This window comes from Scyliorhinus torazame, chromosome 19 (assembly GCF_047496885.1).
Source record: "Scyliorhinus torazame isolate Kashiwa2021f chromosome 19, sScyTor2.1, whole genome shotgun sequence".
Classification (NCBI taxonomy): domain Eukaryota; kingdom Metazoa; phylum Chordata; class Chondrichthyes; order Carcharhiniformes; family Scyliorhinidae; genus Scyliorhinus; species Scyliorhinus torazame.
In genome coordinates, this window is record NC_092725.1 from 124,819,393 (window position 1) to 124,841,880 (window position 22,488).

At 43.9% G+C, this 22,488-nt stretch overlaps 1 protein-coding gene across 1 annotated transcript in view; it reads right to left on the reverse strand.

Annotated features, from left to right (window-relative positions):
* The window catches only part of ptprq (protein tyrosine phosphatase receptor type Q), a 304,885-nt gene that overhangs the window by 97,930 nt on the left and 184,467 nt on the right, over positions 1-22,488 (reverse strand). Inside the window, exons 38-45 of the mRNA XM_072485165.1 lie at positions 21,354-21,505; positions 20,431-20,572; positions 18,736-18,999; positions 17,428-17,760; positions 11,073-11,194; positions 7,319-7,505; positions 3,197-3,438; positions 424-493 (exon numbers count right to left, since the gene is read on the reverse strand). Coding sequence (XP_072341266.1) covers positions 424-493; positions 3,197-3,438; positions 7,319-7,505; positions 11,073-11,194; positions 17,428-17,760; positions 18,736-18,999; positions 20,431-20,572; positions 21,354-21,505 — 1,512 coding nt within the window. The remainder of the gene's footprint in view (positions 1-423; positions 494-3,196; positions 3,439-7,318; positions 7,506-11,072; positions 11,195-17,427; positions 17,761-18,735; positions 19,000-20,430; positions 20,573-21,353; positions 21,506-22,488) is intronic.

Sequence of the window (22,488 nt, forward strand, 5' to 3'; positions counted from 1 at the left end):
AAAATAAATTGGGTACTGTAAATTTATATATTTTTTAAAACGTTTCCATTTCTGCTGTACCACTTCTGTAGAGTGGGCCGTGTGCTCTCCATTCCATAATCTAGTAAAAGTTGTGGGTCAGGTGAACTCCATGATACACTTTGGGGTTCTCTAAACCCTGGCCCATAACATTACCGTACATTTCTGCGTGTGCGCTCAGAAGAAGGATTAAAAAAGCCATGAGTGGATATGCGCTGGCATGTGACTTTGAGGAATTGGATCAAGTGTCTGGAGTCTTTGGCAAGAGAGCGTGCTACTAATGATTGTAAAGTGTTCTCATATGTAATCTCGTGTTACCCTTATTCTTTTTTGTCCTTAGTTACACGGAGAGTATAACTGAACTGCTTACAAAGCAAATTAGATAAACAAAAGCAGAATGCCTACCTTTAACATCCATCGTTATGCTCTGTTCTAATGTTTGCGGCCCAACACCAGCTCCATTAACAGCACGGATCTTGGAAAAAAAGAACTGGCATTTAAATGAAGCAAATTGACCCTGGCAAACTGACAAAACTTTAACAACTATGAAGCTGCTAAAATGTGATCTCATTCAGCAGCATAATCCCTTTCTGAGGATTGAATCAGAATATTTTGGAGCACTAAAGGGGGGTTTAAAAATGCTCATATACTAATTTGATATTGTGAAATGTGCTGTTCTCAATTAATCACATTCTACACCTGCATACCCAGAAACATAGGCCACAGAACTTTGATTTACCTGACCCGTTCAGAGCAGGAAGGTGAGAATGACATGGGGGGGAACCAACGCTAACCCAGAGATTGGACCCAGAGATTGGAATTACCCCGCACGTCGGGGGGGGGGGGGGGGGGGGCGGGGGGCTTGGTGCCAATATGCGGTGTGTTGCTCAATATGGGAATAGATGTAAAAATGCACATGCCCTAGGTCAAGAAAGCCCTTGCGTGGGTGTAAAGGAAAGCCGAATGACAATGATGTTCACACCCTCATTATCATAGCTGAATTATGGGAATTCACTGGTCCTCTGCCCATCTTCCCACCTCATGGTAGTGTCCTGGGCTTAGCCATCTTCACCTGCTCCATCCATCCATCATAAGGTCAGAAGTGGGGATGTTTGCTGATGATTGCACATCGTTCAACACCATTCACAACTCTGCAGATACTGAGGCCCATTTGCAGCAAGACTTGGACAACATTCAGGCTTGGACTGATAAGCAACAAGCAACATTCAGGGCACGCAATTTACCAGAAAATGACCAGCTCCAACATTAGAGAATACAACCATCGCCCCTTGATATTCAATGGCAATACCATCACTGAGTCCACCATCAACATCTTGGGGTTATCATTGACCAGATGAATTGGTCCAGCCACATAAATACTGCAGTTACAATGGCAGGTCAGAGGCTTGGAATTGTGCAGTGGATAACTCACCTCCTAACTCCCCAAAGCCTGTCCATTGTCTTTCACAGAATCACAGATTTGTTACAACATATGGTCCATAATGTCTGCACAGGATCTCCAAATGAGCACAGCCATTCTCCTGCCTATTCCCCGTACTCTTGCACAGTGTTTCTATTCAAAGAATCATCTGTTGCCTTCTTGAATGCCTCTATTGAACCAACCTCCATCACACTTCCAAGCCTTGTATTCCGGACCTGAACCATTCGCTGTGTAAAATGTCTTTCCTCACAGCACATTTGCTTCTTTTGCAACTCACTTTAAATCTGTGCCCTCTCGTTCTTGATCCTTTTACGAGTGAGAACAGTATCTCCTTTTCCACTCTGCCCAGCCCTCTTATGATTTTGAACATCGCCATCAAATCTCCTCTGAAGCTTCTTCTCTCCAAGCAGAACAGTCCCACCCTCTCCAATCTATCCATATAACAAATGTTGTTCATCCCTGCAGTCATTGCTGTAACCTCTCCAGTACTCTCACCAATGCGTTCATATCCTTCATATAGTGTGGCGCCCAGAACCGTGCACAATAGTGCCCCAAAGCTTCTCCGTGTGTTTGTGAATGAATATGTGGGTGTTCGGATGACTGAATGGTGGATGTGTAGGTGTGAAAATAGGTGGGATAAGAGGATTCAGGGGTAGGGTGGCAGGTGGATATGGTGTAAGGAGGTGAGGGTGGTGTGTGGGTAGGATGGCAGCTGGGTAGGATGATAAAATCGGGTCAGGTCGGGTCAGACGATGCTGTGTCAGGGGAAAGGGGAGGGCAGGATTTTCCATCCCGCCAGGTCTGTTTTATGGCGCTGCGCCGCCCGCCCCCCCTCACTGGCAGCGGGCCAATGGGGATTCCCATTGTGGCCACCCCCCGCCGTTGAGAAATCCGCGGGCGTGAGTGCGCTGCCGGCAAAGCGGAGGATCCGATGACGGAGAATCCCGCCCGGGGGTTTGATGGTTGGGGCTAGTCAAGTCAGTTCAGGAGAGAGAGGCAGGGTGCCTGGGGAGTTGGTTGCTGGAGGCTAGTCAAGTCAGTTTGGGAGGACAGTCGGGGGAATTGTAGAGTGAGAAAGCTTTTGGAGTACAGAAAGAGCCCCTGTGGCCCATCGTGTCTGCACTGGCCATCAAGTACCTGTCTACTCTAATCCCATTTTCCAGCACTTGGCCTGTAACCTTGTGTGATCTGGCGTTTCAAGTGCTCATTTAAATACTGCTTAAATGTTATGATTGTCTCTGCCTCCGAAACCCTGTCAGGATGTGAGTTTCAGATTCCCATCATCGTTTGGGTGAAAAAGCTTTTCCTCACATCCTTGAATTGGGTGGTGTGGTGAGGGGGGGGGTGGGGTGGGGGGGGGAGAGAGTCAGGTCAGGTGGTGGGGGGAGCCGGGGTGGCATCAGGGGAGCCGGGTGGTGGGGATGACTCAGGGGGGGGGGGGGGGGGTCAGGGTAGCAGGTTGGTGGGGGCTAGTCAGGTCAGTTCAGGGGAGGAGAGTCGGGAGATTGGGTGGTAGGAGTTAGTTAGGTGAAGTGGTTGGGGGGGGGGGGGGGGAGAAGCGGAATTGGGGGCTGCAGAGGGAATAGGGAGTTGAGGGACTTCTGAGGAGTTCCATAGTGCATCCTGGTGGGTACGTCCAGCTGCCAATGAACTGGAGACTGGAAGACCAGGGCCATAATCAGATTTGCGATGTTAGCCTTTTTTATTCAAACTGAAATAATAAAAACTGATTCTTACCCGTATGGTGTATGTATTTCCACCTTTTAGCTCTTCAATGACAGCAGTGAGTGATTGTTTTTTTTCAACAATTTTCAGATTGTTTATGCGGAGTTCAGAAGATTCTCCTTCTTTGTAAATAATGGCCTGGTATCCCTCAACAATACCATTTGGCATAGATGGTGGCAGGAAAGATGCATAAACCTTTGTCACTTCATCTGGTATCTTATGAAGGGTAAAATTCTGTGGTGCATCCATAGGCACTGAAAAAAAACAGGGATTTGGTTGGTTATTTTGGCAACCAAAGCTCAATCTTGGAAAAGATATGAGAGGAGACGGTTATTTTCTGGCTTCAGCTTCCAGTGAGGACTCCAATCAACTGAACTACATATTAGATATCTAGGTGTGACCTGTGTATGATTTCAAGACCGTGGGCTAGATTTCTGGGGCTATGTCCCCATGCCGTTGTAAAAACTGTGGACTTTCACGCCAGGAAAACCAGCGAGAAAGGGCCACATATTCCTAACCCTGCAGGGGGCTAGCAGTGAACCAGCGTGAAACTAGCAGCTTTTGCTGCAGATACGGGCCCTCGCACTTCTGGGTCAGAGGCCGCGTATGCGCATGGCGATGGCTCAAAGCTGCTCTATGACTCCAGCACAGTGGTACTGATTCTCCAGCCCAGGTATAAAATGGTAACCTCCCTGTGGGCTCGGGGGTGGACCTCCTGATCAGGCACCTTGTGGCTCACAGAGGGATCCCTCAGCAGCAAGTACCACCCTGCTTGAAACAGCAACCACCCCGTCATCCCCTCCAAAACCAACACACCCATACCGGCACCTGCCTGACTGGCCCTGGCAAGCCTGCCCCATTCATCCTGGTTTAGCACACTGGGCTAAATAGTTGGCTTTGAAAGCAGACCAAGGCAGGCCAGCAGCACGGTTCAATTCCCGTACCAGCCTCCCTGAACAGGCGCCGGAATGTGGCGACTCGGGGCTTTTCACAGTAACTTCATTGAAGCCTACTTATGACAATAAGCGATTTTTATTTCATTCATTTCCTTTTCATCCATCCTTTGGGGCCTCCTTCATGCCAGTTGCAGTCCCAGCACTGACCACCGCTTCCAGTGGCATCGCTGATGCTGAAGAGCTGGAGTTGTTGGCCCTCAAGTTGGTTGGCAGTTCCAGGTGTTGGAATCTTCGCCATTAAAGGCACAGAACTCCATGACAGGTAGTTAAAAATCTGATTGACACAATCCCGTTGGGGCTCCTTGAAATGGCTGCGGCCTGGTTGCTATTGGCTTGAGGGCTAGTGAATGGTGCCGCCTCTGTGGCTATTAAATTCAACCTTAGGAATGTGAAATTGATGAATCTACTCTATGTAAAACTGACAAAAAGGTAAATATGTAAAGTGACATTAACTATTTAATGTCCAAGGAAGCCAGCGGTAGGAAGCAAACAATTTATTTTACTATTTACAATAATCTGTCTGTGGCAGTAACTATTCATAATCACAGTCCCCGTTGGGACAACCAAAATGCCAGTCCCTGCTGGGCCGTGAAATATCCCGCACGGGATGGGAATGCTTGTCTTCCCCGTGCTCCTGCTGGAGCAGCACAGTAGCACAGTGGTTAACACTATTGCTTCACAGCTCCAGGGTCCCAGGTTCGATTCCCGGCTTGGGTCTGCACGTTCTCCCCGTGTCTACGTTTGGTTCCTCCGGGTGCTCCGGTTTCCTCCCACAGTCCAAAGATGTGCAGGTAAGGTGGATTGGCCATGCTAAATTGCCCTTGGTGTCCAAAAAAGATTAGCTGCGGTGACTGGGTTACAGGGAGAGGGTGGAGGCATGGGCTTAAGTAGGCTGCTCTTTCCAAGGGCTAGTGCGGACATTATGGGCCGGATGGCCTCCTTCTACACTGCAAATTTATGATTCTATGAGTACGAGCTCCCCCGCTCAGGCGGGATATCTCAATTAACCCCTGTATATAAGGTCGGACAATAAGGCACCGATCAGAATAGGAACCCGGTAGGGATCTACGGGGTACTGTATGTCATAATATACACCAGTATATCATGGTGCAGACACACACTGATGGACACACAGTGGGACCAATCAACATACACAACACCACAGCCAATCACCAGTGAGAGCACATGCACTATAAAGACAGGGAGCATCAGAGTTCCCGCTCATTCGAGTTGCAGCTAGCAGGCATTCACCATGTGCTGAGTGCATCGACTGGTTAGGACAAGGCAGAGGTCTTTAGTTAAAGCTAGTATCGTATTAACCGACAGTCTAAGTATGTTTAAAGGGTTAATGATTCAATAAAACACCATTTCAAGTGTTGGTGATCTGTATGTGATCCAGAACACCCAACACATCACTGTACATATCATTTGTGTCGATAAACAGTTTTACTCTGTGTGGACTCATGTGTTCTTATTAAGGGACAACTTTTATGTTCAGTTCCAACGAGTCCCAGCTGGGTGGTCTTTGCTGCGGGGAGATCGATAATGGTTTCCACCTGGGCCTCCTGGGGGTTATGACAGACTATTAGCATCTTGAAAAAGAGGTGCATTTTTTTATTGGAAGCAGAAAGATAAGTGCAGGTGACATGAGTGCAAATTTGGAAGCAACAACTCTATAAGCTTAAATTTCATTAGATTGTAAAGTCCACAAGCAACTGTCAGAAAATGTCCCAAAAAAACACCAGCCCTTTAAGCATTGCAGGGAAGAGCTATCTGATCTGTTCTACCTTAAGTTGGTGGACGGAGACAGGAACATGGCATTAGCTCGGCGGGAAAAGGTGAAATGAGGTTGGCACTTAAGTGAAGTCACTTGAACCCAATACCCGTTTGCATAAGGCTGCCGCTAGTTTCTGATGGGACCACTATCAGGATTAAGTCCACTTGAGAATCAGGACAGACATCAAACAGCAGTATGACAGCAGGACTAACAGCTCTGTTACTGTTCCATTTTCAAGAACAAATGGGCTCGTAACAAGATAGAAATGATCCCTATAAATCTTCAGGATGCACATCGCTGGCAACTTTATCGAGACAAATTTTTAAAAACTGAAAATGTTGGAACACAACACAGAAATAAAATTCTAGAAACACTTGGCAGATTTGTGGACAGAATAGATAATTTAACATTTCAGATGTAATTCTTTACCAGATTCAAGATATTAATAAGAACATAGAACATACAGTGCAGAAGGAGGCCATTCGGCCCATCGAGTCTGCTCCGACCCACTTAAGCCCTCACTTCCACCCCATCCCCGTAACCCAATAACCCCTCCCAACCTTTTTGGTTACTAAGGGCAATTTATCATGGCCAATCCACCTAACCTGCACGCCTTTGGACTGTGGGAGGAAACCGGAGCACCCAGAGGAAACCCACACAGACATGGGGAGAACATGCAGACTCCGCACAGACAGTGACCCAGCGGGGAATCGAATCTGGGACCCTGGCGTTGTGAAGCCACAGTGCTATCCACTTGCGCTACTGTGCTGTCCAATAATGATGAACATTATCCAAAAAGGATCATAACAAAGGTAAGGGAGACACGGAAAGGTGAAAAGAAATATTGGAAAACTAGGATGGTATGTGAACTGGTTAAAAAGAAAGCAGGAGATTATTCAGTGACTGAAATCATGGCCGGAATTCTCTGACCACGCTGGAGGGATTCTCTGGTCCCTCTGGCAACGCACTCCCGCCGCAGGTTTTCCGGTGGCGTGGGCTGGCTTTAATGGGAATTCCCATTGACAGCATCTGGAGCAAAGAATCCCGCCACCAGCGAATGGCACGCCAACTCCTGTCGCCCAGAAACACGATGTTGGGAGGCTGGAGAATCCCGTCCCATGTTTAAATGAGATGACGGGAAGAAGTTAATCATTCATAAAACAGCGATAAAGAGGTAACATGTGACGTCGAAGATGACACTGTTTTTCTTTTATTTGTATCGACTAAATGTCATTTATCATTCTACATGTTAACTCCGTCGTACCCACCTACTTTTCTATATACGAGTAATAAGATTATAGCCACAAAACTTAAACTGTAAACAAAAATACTATACCCTCATTCATAAAGATCCTAAAAATAGTTTAAAGCAAATTTATATTATTGAAAAAGAACACTTACAAGCTTCAAGTGTCCTAACGATGATTGGTTCACTTGGTTTACCATGAGATCGGGCCTGTTCTTTGCTGCCAGTAAACGCTATGACGGTTATAGAGTATTTTGTAAATGGCTTTAAACCAGATATCTCACAGGTCTTGTTCTGTTCCTCAGATCTAAGAATGGTCATGTTAACATCCCCAGGATCAATCTGTAAGAATTTAAAAATGAAATGTGGATGCAATTAACTTCATAGATTCTCACTGCAGATCTTCCAAACTAGCATGCATCGAAGACTATATAAAATTGCTTTGTTTTCCTTCTGAATTTTTATCTGTCTTTAGCAGAATGAAGGGCTTATCGGTCGTTCCCGCTCGTGGGATTCTCTGGTCCCGCCAGCAGTGGAGCCCCTCCCGTGGGTTTCCCGACGGTGTGGAGTGGCTTCAACAGGAACCCATTGACACCTAGGAGATAAATGCTTTCACCTCCTCTATTCCTCAGCAGAAAGCACTTCACTGCTTTTGATATAATAAAGATCAATCATAGCTGGATGTTTATAAACATTGTAATTAGGTTCACATCAGGGTAGTTGAGATGCATTCAAGTGTGATGGGAGATGAAAATAAACAATCCATATACCCGGCTGCCTGGAAGCTATTAGCCTGTCAATTATAGCCTATTAACAGCTATTTCTCCTGGAAAGTGAATAGAACTCTTGCAGGTGAAAAAATCTGAGGGGATGTAAAGCCTTGTGATGTCTTTCGGCTTTCGATGAAATAAAAGCTGCTGCTTTATACACATCTGTCTGAGGCAGCATGTGTAAGAGACAGGAAGTGAAAAAGCAGTGATATGGTGGGTAGGATTTGTGTTTTGGGGGAACTCCGATGGACTATGTTACATACTTACCCCCTTGACCCACCGCGACATCCACCGTGTCAGGACCATGCTTGCTCCAATCTATGCCAGTATGAATCCTGGCCGAGAGGGCCAGAGCATCATGAAGGCATGAAGAATAGGGGTTCCAGCTAATTAATTGGATATAAATGGGTTCAAATTACCCTTTTACCCTTTTGCATCCTCCCGCCGACATGGGGCATGTAGCTCGCTGCTGCTGCTGGCAGGATACAGGAGCAATGGAATGGGATCTGCCACATCAGGAACTCCACTAGCAGCGGTGGGCGGCAGTGAATCTACCCCTTAGTCATTTCTCTGGAGCTTGGGCAGATTCTCACTAAATTCTCCCACACTTAGAAATATTTTTGGACTGGGGACCTAAAGGTGCACCATCGGGCGATCTGATCGCAAAGTTAAGTTGAATGTCGCTCTCCCCCCCTAACCATGTACATTGCGACTCTCCACATAGGCAACAGCCCCATGACCCTGGAGGGCAGCCTTCCCCACCACTAAATGACTGGGCTCCCCCCCCCCCCCCCCACACCACGCAGGCATGATGGAGACCCACCTCCCCCCCATCCATCCTTGTTGGCATTGAGGCATCACCCCCTCCCCCCAAGTTAGTGATTACCCGCTATGGGATTGCCAAGGGGCCCGCCTTAAGTGCTCTCACCTATCAGATCCTTCCCATTTCAGGCCCCCCCCTGTTAGGACCCCACATTTATGCATCCACTTCAGGCCTCCCTCATTCCCCGCCCCCATCCCTTTCATGGCCGTGGCCCCTCTCAGATCCCGTACCTTGCCAGTGCCCCTTGGCACCGTTCCTGTCACCCAGGCTGTGCAACCAGGGTCCCAGGCTTCCACGTCCCCAACCACCATTTTTGGAAACCAGTAGTGATTTAAAACAAGTTTAGAGTATCCAATTCCTTTTTTTTTCCAATTAAGGGGCAATTTAGTGTGGCCAATTCACCTACCCTGCACATCTTTGGGTTGTTGGGGTGAGACCCACGTAGACACGGGGATAATGTGCAAACTCCACACGGACAGTGACCCGGGGCCGGGATTGAACCAAGGTCCTCAGTGCCGTAAGGCAGCAGTGCTAACCACAGCGCCACCGTGCTGCCCTATCATTTTGAATTGCTAATAGCTTTTTATCATAATTACTACAGGTCGCATAACAATGATTTTAACAATATTCACTTGTCTGTCTTTAGATCCATGTTTGGTTAACTCAGTTGTAGTCTATTTACTCGACACTGTTTGTGCTCAAGCGCAGCTGCTGAAGTATTTGATCAGCTAAAGTTGTGTCATGGTGTTACTCAGAACTCTTGGCAGATATGTGTCTAACCCACTGAGGTCTGGCCATCACGGAAATTATTAATGCTCGAACCCAGCTTTCACTTCCTACACACAGACAATCAAAACACTTCTTCTCCAATCTCGGAAATCATTTGTTAGAACACTGTCATGACAATTTAACAATGGATGCACAACATTACAAAAAAGGCAATGTCTATTTTCCACATGTTTTTAAGCTAATATGCATAGCTGGGGCCTTTATTTTCAAGGAATGGTTTATTAAAGTTTGCATTCTTGAAATAAAATTTTCAATGCATGCATTCGGAATAACTTTCCAAGTTTGTGCAGCTGATGGGGGAAGCCTCCTACCAAGCACAGACTCAGACACTTACGCCTTTACTCGTACAAATTAGCTGAAAACAACTATGTTTGAAAATTAACTATTTCATAGCCTGGTGGCAATATGGTGGGATTACAATCATTGCCATTGAACTGTAGGGTACAGATTCACACCAATGATTTTCTATAGCATCCATACCCAAATTGCCTATTGTTGAACGGGTGATCCAAAGTAAAGGCACTTTACTTCAAAGTAAATTGCACTTATGGAGGGATAAAGAAAGACGTCATTTATATGACCAACTGATGTCTCAAAGTATTTCACAGCCAATGTAGTATCTTTTGAAGTCACTGGCCACTGCTGTAATGTTGGAAATGCAGCAGTCAATATGCGCTCAGCAAACCTCCACAAACAGCAATGCGATAATGATGACCATATAATCTGTTTCCTTTGGTGATGTTGGTTGAGGAATAAATATTGGCCAGGACACAAGGGACAACTCCACAGTTCTTCAAAGAAGTAGCACCTGGGACCTTTTACATTCACCCATGCAGGGAAAAGGGGCCTCAGCTTAACATCTCAACCAAAAGATTATGGGCTGGGTTTTCTGGTGGCACCCGTCCTGAGACTGGAAATTCCCACCCGAAGTCAACGGACCGTTAAATGGTCTGCCCAATTTTTCAACCCACCCGCGATGATTCACATGGGATGGGAAAATTTACCCCATCATCTCTGACAGTGCAGGGCTCTCGGGGGTGTCAGCCTTAATTTTGATGGTCAAGCCCTGGCATGGGACCTGAACCCAGAAATGTGTCATTTAAAGGCAAGAGTGCGACTAACCAAGCCATGGCTGATACACATGCAACACAGAGGTTGAGAGTTCCTGGAGTGCTGGGATACACACCCTGACAGTGACTCAAAACTCATATAGGCAAGAGTCGCAAAACAGGCAACTGAGCCCAAGTACTTCAGAAAGGGGGAAGAAATGAACAATAATTAAACAAGGAGGAGGATTATTTTAAATGTTAAATGTGGAAAAACAATTAATTTAAACTTTAATTATTCACAGAACGACAATAGCAAGATTGTCAATTAATCCAAACAGTTGATTAAGAATAGAAAATGGTTATTTATTCCTTTGAGAAATGTCAGGGCAACTTTGTTGCAGCAATTCTTTTTAAACAGGCATGGCACAAAGCTCAAATGGATTTCATTTTTATGTGCCAGTCAAAGCAAAGCCCTTACCGGTGTTACATCTATTAGATAAGAGGTTGGACCTGTGATAATCGCTGGCTCTTCCCAGCCAATCTCAATGGCGTCAGAGGATTTTACTGTCACAGTCACATTTTCGGGAGGACCGTCTGGATCTGCAGAAGTAAAAATACTTCTTCTCAAAGAATAGTTTAAGATTAGCAATGCCGTGTTGCAAAATACTCGCGCACTTAAGATAAATCAAAAGGAAGCATTATCCAAATGTCGAAAAATAATTTGATTAAAATGATATGTTTTGCTGTGGAAGATGTATCAGACTCCGTAGTTGGGAACAAATCAAATCCATAGACTGTACTTCAGAAGTAATGTATGTGCCAAAATACTACAAACCAATTTTGTTGCATTACACAGAACTTTAATTCAATAGAGTATTAATTATCAATATACAAGAAATCACTGATTAAAACTAATTTTCCAGAATGTTTATTGCAAAATTCTACAGAATTCATAAAAATGGTCACTGTGAAAAGAAATACTGTTCTGTTTCATTGAATTTACATGAATGGATCTGCCATGTAAATAAAGGAACCAAGCTAAAGTCAGATATGAGTAGACAGAGCAAGGATGGAGTTGAGCGTGTGAAAGCAGAAGTAAGGAGCATTGATGGAATGTGCATACATAGAGAACATTCAGAGTGAAGATAGAGATGAAAGCTGGTAAGAATGGAACACATGTCCAAGCCCTAAGCACTTGAGAAATGAAGAGTAAAAGCCTGTTTGATAGATTACAAACAAGACTTGGGCAATTCATGGGTAAATAGTCTCAGGTGTTATCAATTGCATTTTGCCTCCATATAGTCAACAATGCGCAGAAATTAAAAGTTTCCCCGGCTAAGGGCAGCTCTATCTTCTTATTCTGGTTACATACTTCCCTTAACGTAAATGAAAAATCCTTCCTCTATTTTAACATTCACAATATGCCCACACCTACATCTACACCTGATTCTCACCACTTGGCAAAACTCTAAAGTCAGGCTTGCAATCATTTACTTACCTTTTAGCGGAAAGATCGGTGCCAAGTTGCCACCAATTGCAGGCTGCAGGAAGTGTCTTCCCCATCCTCAAATCTCCCAAACCCCTTTGAAAACAAGGCCGTACAGTTTGTGGGCATTCACTCCACTATTGCTTGGGTGATGCTGGGATTAACAACGCTTTCTGGCTACAGATTAGTAGCTGGGCACAAACACCGATGCTCTGGCACCCTGTGAGCCCAGCCACAACCTTCCACCCACTTCCTTTATTTCTTTAATCCTGATGTGGAGATGCCGGCGTTGGACTGGGGTGAGCACAGTAAGAAGTCTTACCACACCAGGTTAAAGTCCAACAGGTGTGTTTCGATGTCACTAGCTTTCGGAGCACTGCTCCTTCCTCAGGGATACCTGGTCAACCAAGAATCTATCTAATTCAGCATTGACATTATTCAATGATCACTACATCCACCACTCTCTGAGCAAGAGAGTTCCAAAGTCTCAAGACCCTCTGAGGGAAAACATTTTTTCCTTATCTCTGTCTTAAATAGGAAACCATTTATTTTTAAACTAAGCCCCCTAGTTCTGGGGGGGTATTTTCCAGGCGTTCTCGCCAGGAGGACCTTCTGGTCCCACTGACGGCGAATCACAGGCTGGGGTGGATTGAATGGGAAAGCCCATTGACAGCGGCGGGGGACGTGCGGAAAATCCACCCCCCCTCCCAGTCTCTCCCACAAGAGGAAACATTGGGCAGAATTCTCCAGTCCTTCCTAGCAGCAGGATCTTCTGTCAGTATGCAAAGTTCAAAGATCTGTGAGAGGAAGGTCTTAGCAGATCTAGACTAACCTGCTCTCTGGTTGGCTCTTGCCTGTGCTGGTCTACGAAAATGTCCCCAAAACACTGTGAATACATCTTCCAGGCTACCTTTGCCAATTTGATTCACCCAATCTGGATTAAAATCACCCATGAGTAGCACCATACATTTTTCACAAAACCTGATTATTTCTTCTTGTACACGCTGTCCTAACATGTGGTTACTGTTGGGGAGCTTATAATCTTCTTCTACAACTGACTTCCTATTATTTCTTATCGCTACCCAAATTGATTCTATATCTTGATCATCTACTAAGATCATCTCTCTCCAGTGTTCTAATGCCATCCTTAATTAACAGAGCTAGCCCTCCACCTTTTCCGAGATTCCTGTCATGTACCCTTGAATATTCAAGTCCCAGTCTTGGTCACCTTGCAGCCATATTTCTGTGAAGTCTTTCAGAGGTGAGATGGGGAGCAAAGACCAACACATCCAATATTTTAAATGGCTGCATCCTGCTCTGTCTTCCTTTTGTTAGAGTCCTTCCTTTGGAGTTCCCTTTGTTCCCACTTCTTTTGTTTCATTTTATTATTTTTGGTCCATGGACTCATAATCAGAATGCAACTGTAAGCAGTGGACATAAGCAGTGTGCTCCAGGATTTGTTTTGTGGAGAGGAGAAACCAGACTCGTCGGTGTTGAGGGAATCTTAAGAACCAGCTTTGGAGGAAGTTGGTTTGATTGACTGTGGATTGGCCAGGGACAGTGCCCTGGCTGACAATAGGCAGTGGTTGGTTCCTGTGGGATGCTTCTGAGAGAGCTGGTCAGAAGCGAATAGACCTTTAAGGGAGTAGAAGCTCACTCTCTCTGCCTAACTATATCACTGCTTTATTGTTCTAAAACTCGGAGTGACTGGTGCATCTTTACTATATAGTTGAAATGATCTTGAATCTACAAAGGAAGTAGGCAGCTTTGCCAGAGGAAACCCCCTCAAGCATAGAGGGAAGAAGCATCGAACGGAAAGCTTGAACTCATGAAAGACTTTAACTGAAAACCATCATAGTACATTGGATATCTTTCATCCTTTTTACTTTATTATCATTTGCTCTTCCTTCTCCATCACCCTTTCCCTTTATGTTGCCTGTGTATGTGTGTGTGTGTGTGTGTGTGTGTGTGTGTGCATGTAGAGTGGGGCGAGTTGGAAAGGGAGGGGGAGTTGGGTAAGTAGTATCAGGTAATCAGATACATTTTTGTCAGTTCAATTATATTACTGTTAAATAATAAATGGTTACTTATATTAAATTTATGTTAAAGCTTGGTGACCGCAGTTATCAAGGGCTCAGCCAAGGTCCTCAGATATTTCAAAATAAGGAGTGGGATTCTCCAGCCTCCAGATGTGCATTTCTTAGTGGCAGTAGGCGGTGCACCATTCGCTGGCGACGGGGTTCTATACTCCCGTCGCTTGTCAATCGGATTTCCCATTGAAACCACCCCAGGCCGCTGGGAAACCCATGGGCAGGGGTGCACTGTTGTTGGGGCCAGAGAAGAGAACCACAATGTTTACAAACATCTAAGAGGCAAGTTCTTTTACTTCCTCTTTTTCTCAGCAAGAAGCACTTCACTTATTTTGATGTGGTGATGACCTGTCAATCATAGCTAGGTATGTATAAACATTGTGGTTAATTTCAAAGCAGGGTACTTCAGATGCATTCAAGGGTGCAGAGAAATGAAAACAACCAATCCAGACACCTGGCTGTCTGGAAGCTATTACCCTGTCAATTACAACCTACTAAAAGCTATTTCTCTTTGAAAGTGAATAGAAGCCTCACAGATCAAAGGATCTGAGTGGTTTAGAGCTTTGTAATGTGTTTTGGCTTTCTATGAAATAAGGGGCTGGGAAGTGAAAAAGCAGCGATTTGTCGCTATTTGTGCCTGGACTGTTCTTTAGCTTCCAAGCACGGGTGACTGATTTTGCGGGGGTGGGGGCTCTCTGATATGAGGTCTCTGTCTCTGATATGGGGGTTCCTGATATGGGGCGTCTCTAATAGGGGGAGTTTCTGATATGGGGTCTCTGCTATAGGGCAGTCTCTGATATGGGGTCTCTGATATATTGGGGTCTCAGTTATGGCGGGTCTCTTATATGGGGGTGTCTCTGGTATGGTGGCATCTCTGGAGAGGCCTGATGGGGGGGGGGGTCTCTGTTGGGAGTCTGGGGGTTGAGGTAGGCTTGATTTGCATGTGGGGGGGGGGGGGCACTGATGGACTTTGGTGGCACCAATGTTAAATTCTGTTCTTCAAGAGAGAACATACGCTGGTCTGATACAATGGCTGGCGGTCACATGCTGACAGTTATATCTATTGAGTAACCGCCTTGCCCCATCGTTCTATACTAGCCTTCAGAAAGCTTCTTCATACTCTTCTGAACAATTAAAGAACAGAATCCTGCCAGACAGTTGCCAGCAAAGCCACTGATATTAGACCACGACTGGACATTCCACTTCATTGGAGTATTTGCTCCTGCACTGGGACGTTTTCTGGCTCCTTCTGTCCTGCACTGGCCTGTGCCGTGCTGCAGTCATATCATCGGCTGATTTATGCATCCTGTTGCTCATCGGCCAATTCATGTTTGCTCACCTCAAGACACAGAGATCACAATATTGACCAGCTCTACCATCATGCTGACAACAGGTAGACTTGGATTTCAATTCAACAATTAGCAAAGGCTTATTGATGTCATAAGTTGTAGAGCTATACAACAGTCTGTCAAGCAGTGATTTCGGGTTTCTATGCCTTGCATTGTGTCAGCTGAGGGTGGCTGGGGTCAGGAGGGCAGTGACGTTATCAGAGGTTGGGCTCGATGTCATTATGGGTGGGGCTTGACATCATTGGGGATGGCCCCACCTCACCAGGGGCAGCGTGTGACTTGGGGCCTTCGCAAAGAGGGACAGCGCAGCCCCCACAGGTGTAAGTCCGCCTGTAATTGAAATTAGGTTTTTTTCAGTAAATTCCAGGTGAAGCATGGGTTTAGAATCATAGAATTTACAGTGCAGAAGGAGGCATTTCGCCCATCGAGTCTGCACCAGCTCTTGGAAAGAGCACCCGACCCAAGCCCACACCTCCACCCTATCCCCATAACCCAATAACCCCACCCAACACTAAGGGCAATTTTGGACACCAAGGGCAATTTAGCATGGCCAATCCACCTAACCTGCACATCGTTGGACTATGAGAGGAGACGGAAGCACCCGGAGGAAACCCACGCACACACGGGGAGAACGTTCAGATTCCTCACAGACAGTGACCCAAGCCAGGAATCGAACCTGGGACCCTGGAGCTGTGAAGCAATTGTGCTAACCACTATGCTACCGTGATGCCTCAGAGATTTCACAGAATCAGTAAAAAAGATCTAGAAAATTCAAGTACAATGTGATTTTCCTTGAATTTTGACACTGAGCGATCAACATTTCACCTCACATTGTTGTATCAGTGTAAGTTTTCAGGTAAGTTCAGGTGCTCCTGATTTTCAAAAATGCCGTCAGTTAATATATATGAAACAAAAACATTTTATTTCAAGAAAAGATTCTTTACTGGATGACTCAAAAATACGTTTAGTATGAAATCTTTCATAAGAATTTCAATGAACTTTGGTTGGCACACCAGGAACTGTCACAGTATGATTGAAGGTAGTTTTAAATCAAGCCCAGTAAGTACTGGTGAAGGATGTTGTTATATCTCCTCCTTATAAGTCACAGTAATTTGTCCTGTAAGAACTCTCTGCCATTATTCTCTCATCCCTAGAGAAGCTGTCCATTTCCTGTTCTGGACTCTGTCTCTCTGCTTTCCACAGTAATGCATTTTCTGTAACAAATAACCATGATTTCCTGATTATCATGCCTCTATTGCGGCATAGGAATTTGGGTTGGTCAAAGGTCAAGTGCTGTCTTTAAAGCTTTCCCTCCATGCTAGGCTACAGAAGCTGTAGCTAGAACAGGTTTGCTAAAAGGTAAATCTGGATGGCATATCATTTTGTGAATCATTCTCACAGCGGTTTAAGGCAATCCATTCATACACAAGTCATGCTTGTCATTTATGTTGATAACCATTTCAGAAAAATATTTGAATTTCTGTCATGTGTGGTGACTTTTTCATAAATCATCCAATGCACTCACAATGGTGTCGATAAATTTAATTCTAATATTTTCAAATATAAATAAATGGCGCATTACACAGAAACACCATATGCAAACAAACAAAACAGCCATTTTACATAAAGCTTCATCCCGGCATTACCTTTTGTGCTCGAGTTATATTTTGCATATTGCTTTCTGTGTACAAGAAAAACTTCACAAAGTAATCAAGATATTTTTTAAGAGATAATAGTCTGAAAATCCAGAGGATTTTCTTCAATATCATATTTTTTTATCAGTGATGACTAAATCATACAAGGAGAATTTAGTTATCTGATGACGAGTGCAAGATTTAAACTCAATTCAAAAATAAATGAACTTTCAGCAAAATGAACAACCTGAGAATCATTTCAATCCATACTTACCGCCAACAGCTGTCTTTGCAGAAATCCAAGTTGAATAGTTTCCAAATCCAGCGTTTGTACTCGCACCGACCCTAAATCGGTACCATCGGAATTTTTTTAATCCGGGCACAATTGTCTCCATGGTGCCGTTATCATTCTCAATGTAGTGATCTTCAATTTGCTCAGCTTCAATGCATCCCTGAGTTTCCCAGTTCGTGCACAAAGCAGAGCGTAGTTGTACCATAATCCTGAGAAGCCTTAAATAACCAGGGATAAAACTGGGGTGCGTCCATCTCAAAATAACAAACGTTGATTGATTGCCAACTATCTCTAGATCCTCAGGAGCACTTGGAACTGGAAAATAGGATTCTATTAATCATTTATTTTGTTCAAGTATTACAATGTTCACTTTCAATTGCCTGAAGAGCTACTACAAAATAAGTTATCATATATATCGCTAACTGCACCTTATAAGGAGGATAATGTGGTGTCCCATAAACTATTATGAATTAGGAAACAGATGTCATTTTCGAACACCAATGAGCAAAACATTTGTTGTGCTTGCTGTGGTCAATGATACTTAGTCATCGGTGGTCCAACAGGGAATCTTTAAAGGAATTGCTCAAAGCTGCTCCTGCAAAAGGTATAGTTGTGTGTTTGTTAGATTCTGTGGGACCAGGAGGAGTATTTCCTTGCCCCTCTAACCCACAGACCAATCACATGATTGTTGAACTTTAGGCTCATCTCCAATGGTTTCCTGTACCACACTAAAACTGAGCAATAGGAGATGTAGCATTCATCTGGAGTATTAAAATGTACTGGGAAACCAGCAAAACAAAATATCCAGGAGCTAGGTACTATGTAAATGAGAAATTAGTGAGAGGACGAGTCTGAAAGTTTGTTTTGCTTATGAAGTTATGGCTGTGGGAAGACAAGTGAAATATTAGCTATAGTTAATGCTACATCCCTCTACTCACCTGCTGCTGCCCTCAGAACAGGCGGAAACAGCATTTGACTTTTACCTGGTGAAATCTGGACAGCATTTTACTTTTCTGTTAACTGCTTTCACAGTGGGACAACAGTGGGCACAATAGCACCTGCCAACCTACCACATACAGCGAATCATTCCTTTACTTTCTAGAATGTTACAGGTCTACTAATGAATGGCAACTGTACTCTGGAATGTAAACCATCTTGGATTTTACCTCAATCACTCTAATTCCTACAAAATTAAATATTAATAAAAGTACATCATGCAGCAAATTAAACACTTATCGGTTGGAACATCATGGACGTTTTCATGATGGACCACATCTGAGGGATTCATACCTGCTTCTGATAATGTTGTGACAGTGCAGTTTTGGCTTTTTCCTTGGCCTACGGAGTTAGCAGCCATTATACTGAACTGATAGGAAGTATTTGATTGGAGTCCACTCAAAGTATGTTCCTGGTCCCCGAGAGCAATTTGTTTATTTTCAAATACCAGTGCATAATAAGTGATAATTCCATCTGACTTTAATGGAGGATCCCACTTAACAATGATCGACTGCCAACTTGATGCATTGCACTGAAGATTTTGGACAGTATCTGGAACTACAGAACAGAGAAAACATTGTAGTACACTTAGAAGAAGGAAAGTATTCACACATTTCATGCAAGCAATGTTTCCCAATCGCGCAAGTTGATTATTATCGATAGCCTATCTTCAAGAAAAATATTGGCAGAATTTAATCTGCAGTAAGGTTACAATGCAGGTGTGCAACATTTTCTTTTCTTTGAGTGTGGAGACTTGAACTCTCCGCCCATCATAGACTTATGAGGTCTCAGCTGAACAGGTATATAGTTGATGGTCAAAAAAGAAACCAGGGACTTAATTTTAAGACTTTCCCCCTCCCCCATCTCTCACCACCACACAGGAGAGGATGAGGTAAGGGGTTAAAATTTTGGAAATGACCAACCCGCCCCAGACTGTCACGATAATAGGAGCAGTAATTATCAGCGTCAATGAGCTTCCCGCTACGGGAAGGAGAGAAGTTCATTGAAATATTTATATTGAGATCCTCTAAAGTAATTAGGACCTGGATAGAATCTAACTGCCACAACATGGGGCTCTAAAGTCACCAGGGGATTGGTGGCAGAACTGACCATACCTTTATGAAAATGATTCAAGTTAAAGAAATATGAAATGAGTAAAACCTCCACACTCACAAGTGTTTCCTCAGTTCATTGTGGGCTATGGTTTAGTGGGAATACCTTATTGAGACCTTCATACTGTACTGGAAAAGGAGAATGCGATTATGGATGCTACAGTTGCATCGTGTTGGACAGAAGAACAGAAGGAAAAAGCGGGCAGAGATTCAACTTTCTTGGCTTCTCTAGGTTTTTGGACGCTTCAATTATCAGGCCAGGGGGTCACTGATCTTTGTAGCCTTCTTGAGCAAAACCTTTTTCCTGCTAAACCTGGCACCACCATTGCCAATTGCAGTGACAGTGAAGGTCACCACCACCCTGAATTTATTTGTCTCTTCATCCTTCCAGGCAGCAGTAGCAGACAGGACTGATCCCTCTATTTCGTATTCCTATTTCTATCTCTGCCACCTCTATGTACTGCCGCCCCAATGGCGTCAGCAGAGATGATGATAGACAGCTAATGACTTCTCTCTGTTCTGCGTTAGCAAAGTAGCTGTACCCTCATTCAGGTGTATAGTTCTTTCTTAGGAAAGCTGAGATCTGCACTTTAAACTTGTTAATCACACTCCTGATGAAAGCCTTCCTCAGGCAACAGCTTATCAGAATAGTTTCCGCTGATGAAATATAGTCAATCAAATATTCAGTCTGAGGAATGTTTTTATTAAAATCATATAAATTAAAGGGCAAGTTCTGACTCGAGATTGCTTATGATTTAGAATTTAGGACTAAAATTTACTAATTACAGTGTTCTAAAATGCCAGAAACCCTACGACAAAACATACTATCCAGGTACTTACAAAAACTGTTAGAAAACACCATTTGAGTTCAACTAACCTGATTCATTTATTTTGAAAATGACAATGTTACTAAATTGTTCTCCATTTCCCACTTTGGTAAATGCTGATACACTGATGTAATATTCATGCAATTGTTCAAAGCCAGTGAGATATGCTTCATTAAATAATCCTGTTGTATTCTTGAAATATAAGAGAAATAATTAGATATTTTATGAGGTTTTATTTTCAATGCATATTTAAGTATTTACATTTATTCTCCACATTTGAGGAGAACATCATTTATGTTGTGGACATCAGTAATATTTTTGGTGTCTTGAGTAGAAAAAAATAAAAATTCCTTGCATTGCTTTTTTGTGCATTTTAAATCAACCTTGAGAGGGGGTGGATCAGTAAGTGTTTCATCAGTCAAATCAACAAGCCCATGTAATTTGTGAAATCTGTATTTTGTACCAGTGTGATTTCCATGCATGTTATGAAACAAAGCAGAGGCACTGCTGACAGTTAAACTTCTTTTGACATTATCACTGAACATGTCCCTCACTAACATCAAAAAATAGATCATAGATCATAGAATTTACAGTGCAGAAGGAGGCCATTTGGCCCATCGAGTCTGCACCGGCTCTTGGAAAGAGCACCCTACTTAAGCCCACACCTCCACCCTATCCCTGTAATCCCAACCAACCTTTTTGGACACTAAGGGCAATTTAGCATGGCCAATCCACCTAACCTGCACATCCTTGGATTGTGGGAGGAAACCGCAACACCCGGAGGAAACCCACGCAGACACAGGGAGAACATGCAGACTCCACACAGACAGTGACCCAAGCCGGGAATCGAACCTGGGACCCTGGAGCTGTGAAGCAACAGTGCTAACCACTGTGCTACCGTGATCCAATTCAAAACCCCAAATGCCATGATTGCAGCAGCAAAATATTGGAAACTAAACTTAAACAACAGTACCTTAAAATACGTGAATTCACTTGTGTTGTCAACTATTTTAAAGTTGTAGAGCTGAACAATACCATTTGGTATAGGGCTAGGTTTCCACCTAACCAAGACAGAATCGGCTGTATAATTTACTATCACCAAGTCTTGTGGAGGAGATGATGGTACTGAAAAAGAAGTTCAAATCATTCATAAAAAGCACAAGCCTTTATTTAACCTTTCTAACAGCTATGTTTTTTTTACATCCGGACTCTGTAAATGGTTCTGGCTATTCTGATACATTTTGGGAAATAATTTGGTTTCTTGTTCAGTGCAAATATTTTTCAGTTTGGTAAAACTCTCCTTGATTAATGAATGTTTTATTCTCAGAAACGAATGACTGCAAAATCAATTTGCACAAACCAAATGAATAATGATATGGATGCAAGAATGTTAGTGTCATTGTCACTACAGTGTGATGGACATTAGGGGTGATTCCGCAATCGCATATCATTCACTGCCGTAGTGTGTATCTGTAGGCCTGTTTCGATACTTCAGCAGTAATGGTCAAGGTAGAGTTTATTAAGAAGGTGGAACGAGAATGCTCTCTCCATCAGATATCAGCTATAATTGACAGGTCCTCACCACATCAAAATGAGTTAAGTGCTTTCTGCTGAGAAAAAGAGGAACTGAAAGCATTCATCTCCTACATGTTTATAAATATTGTGGTTAGCTTCACAACAGGGTACATGGGAAATGAAAATAAACAATCCAAACACCTGGCTATTTGGAAACTATTACCTTGTCAATTACAGCCTGCTAATTGCAATTTCTCTTTGAAAGTGAATAGAAACCTCACAGATCAAAGGATCGGTGGGGGTGTAAAGCCTTGTGATGTGTTTTGGCTTTCCATGAAGTAACAGCTGCTGTTTTCAACACTTCTGTCTGAGGCAGCAGGAGCACAGGGCTGGTAAGTGTCATTGTTTCTGCCTGGACTGCCCTTTAGTTTCCAGGCAGAGTGACTGATTGGGGGGGGGGGGCGGTGACTGATATAGGGCTTTCTAATATGGGGGTCTCTCATGGTGGGGTGGGGGTCCCTGTGGTGGAGGTCTCTGATATGCGGGTCTCTAGTTGGGGGCTCTGAGATGGGGGTCATGATGGTGGGTGCTTG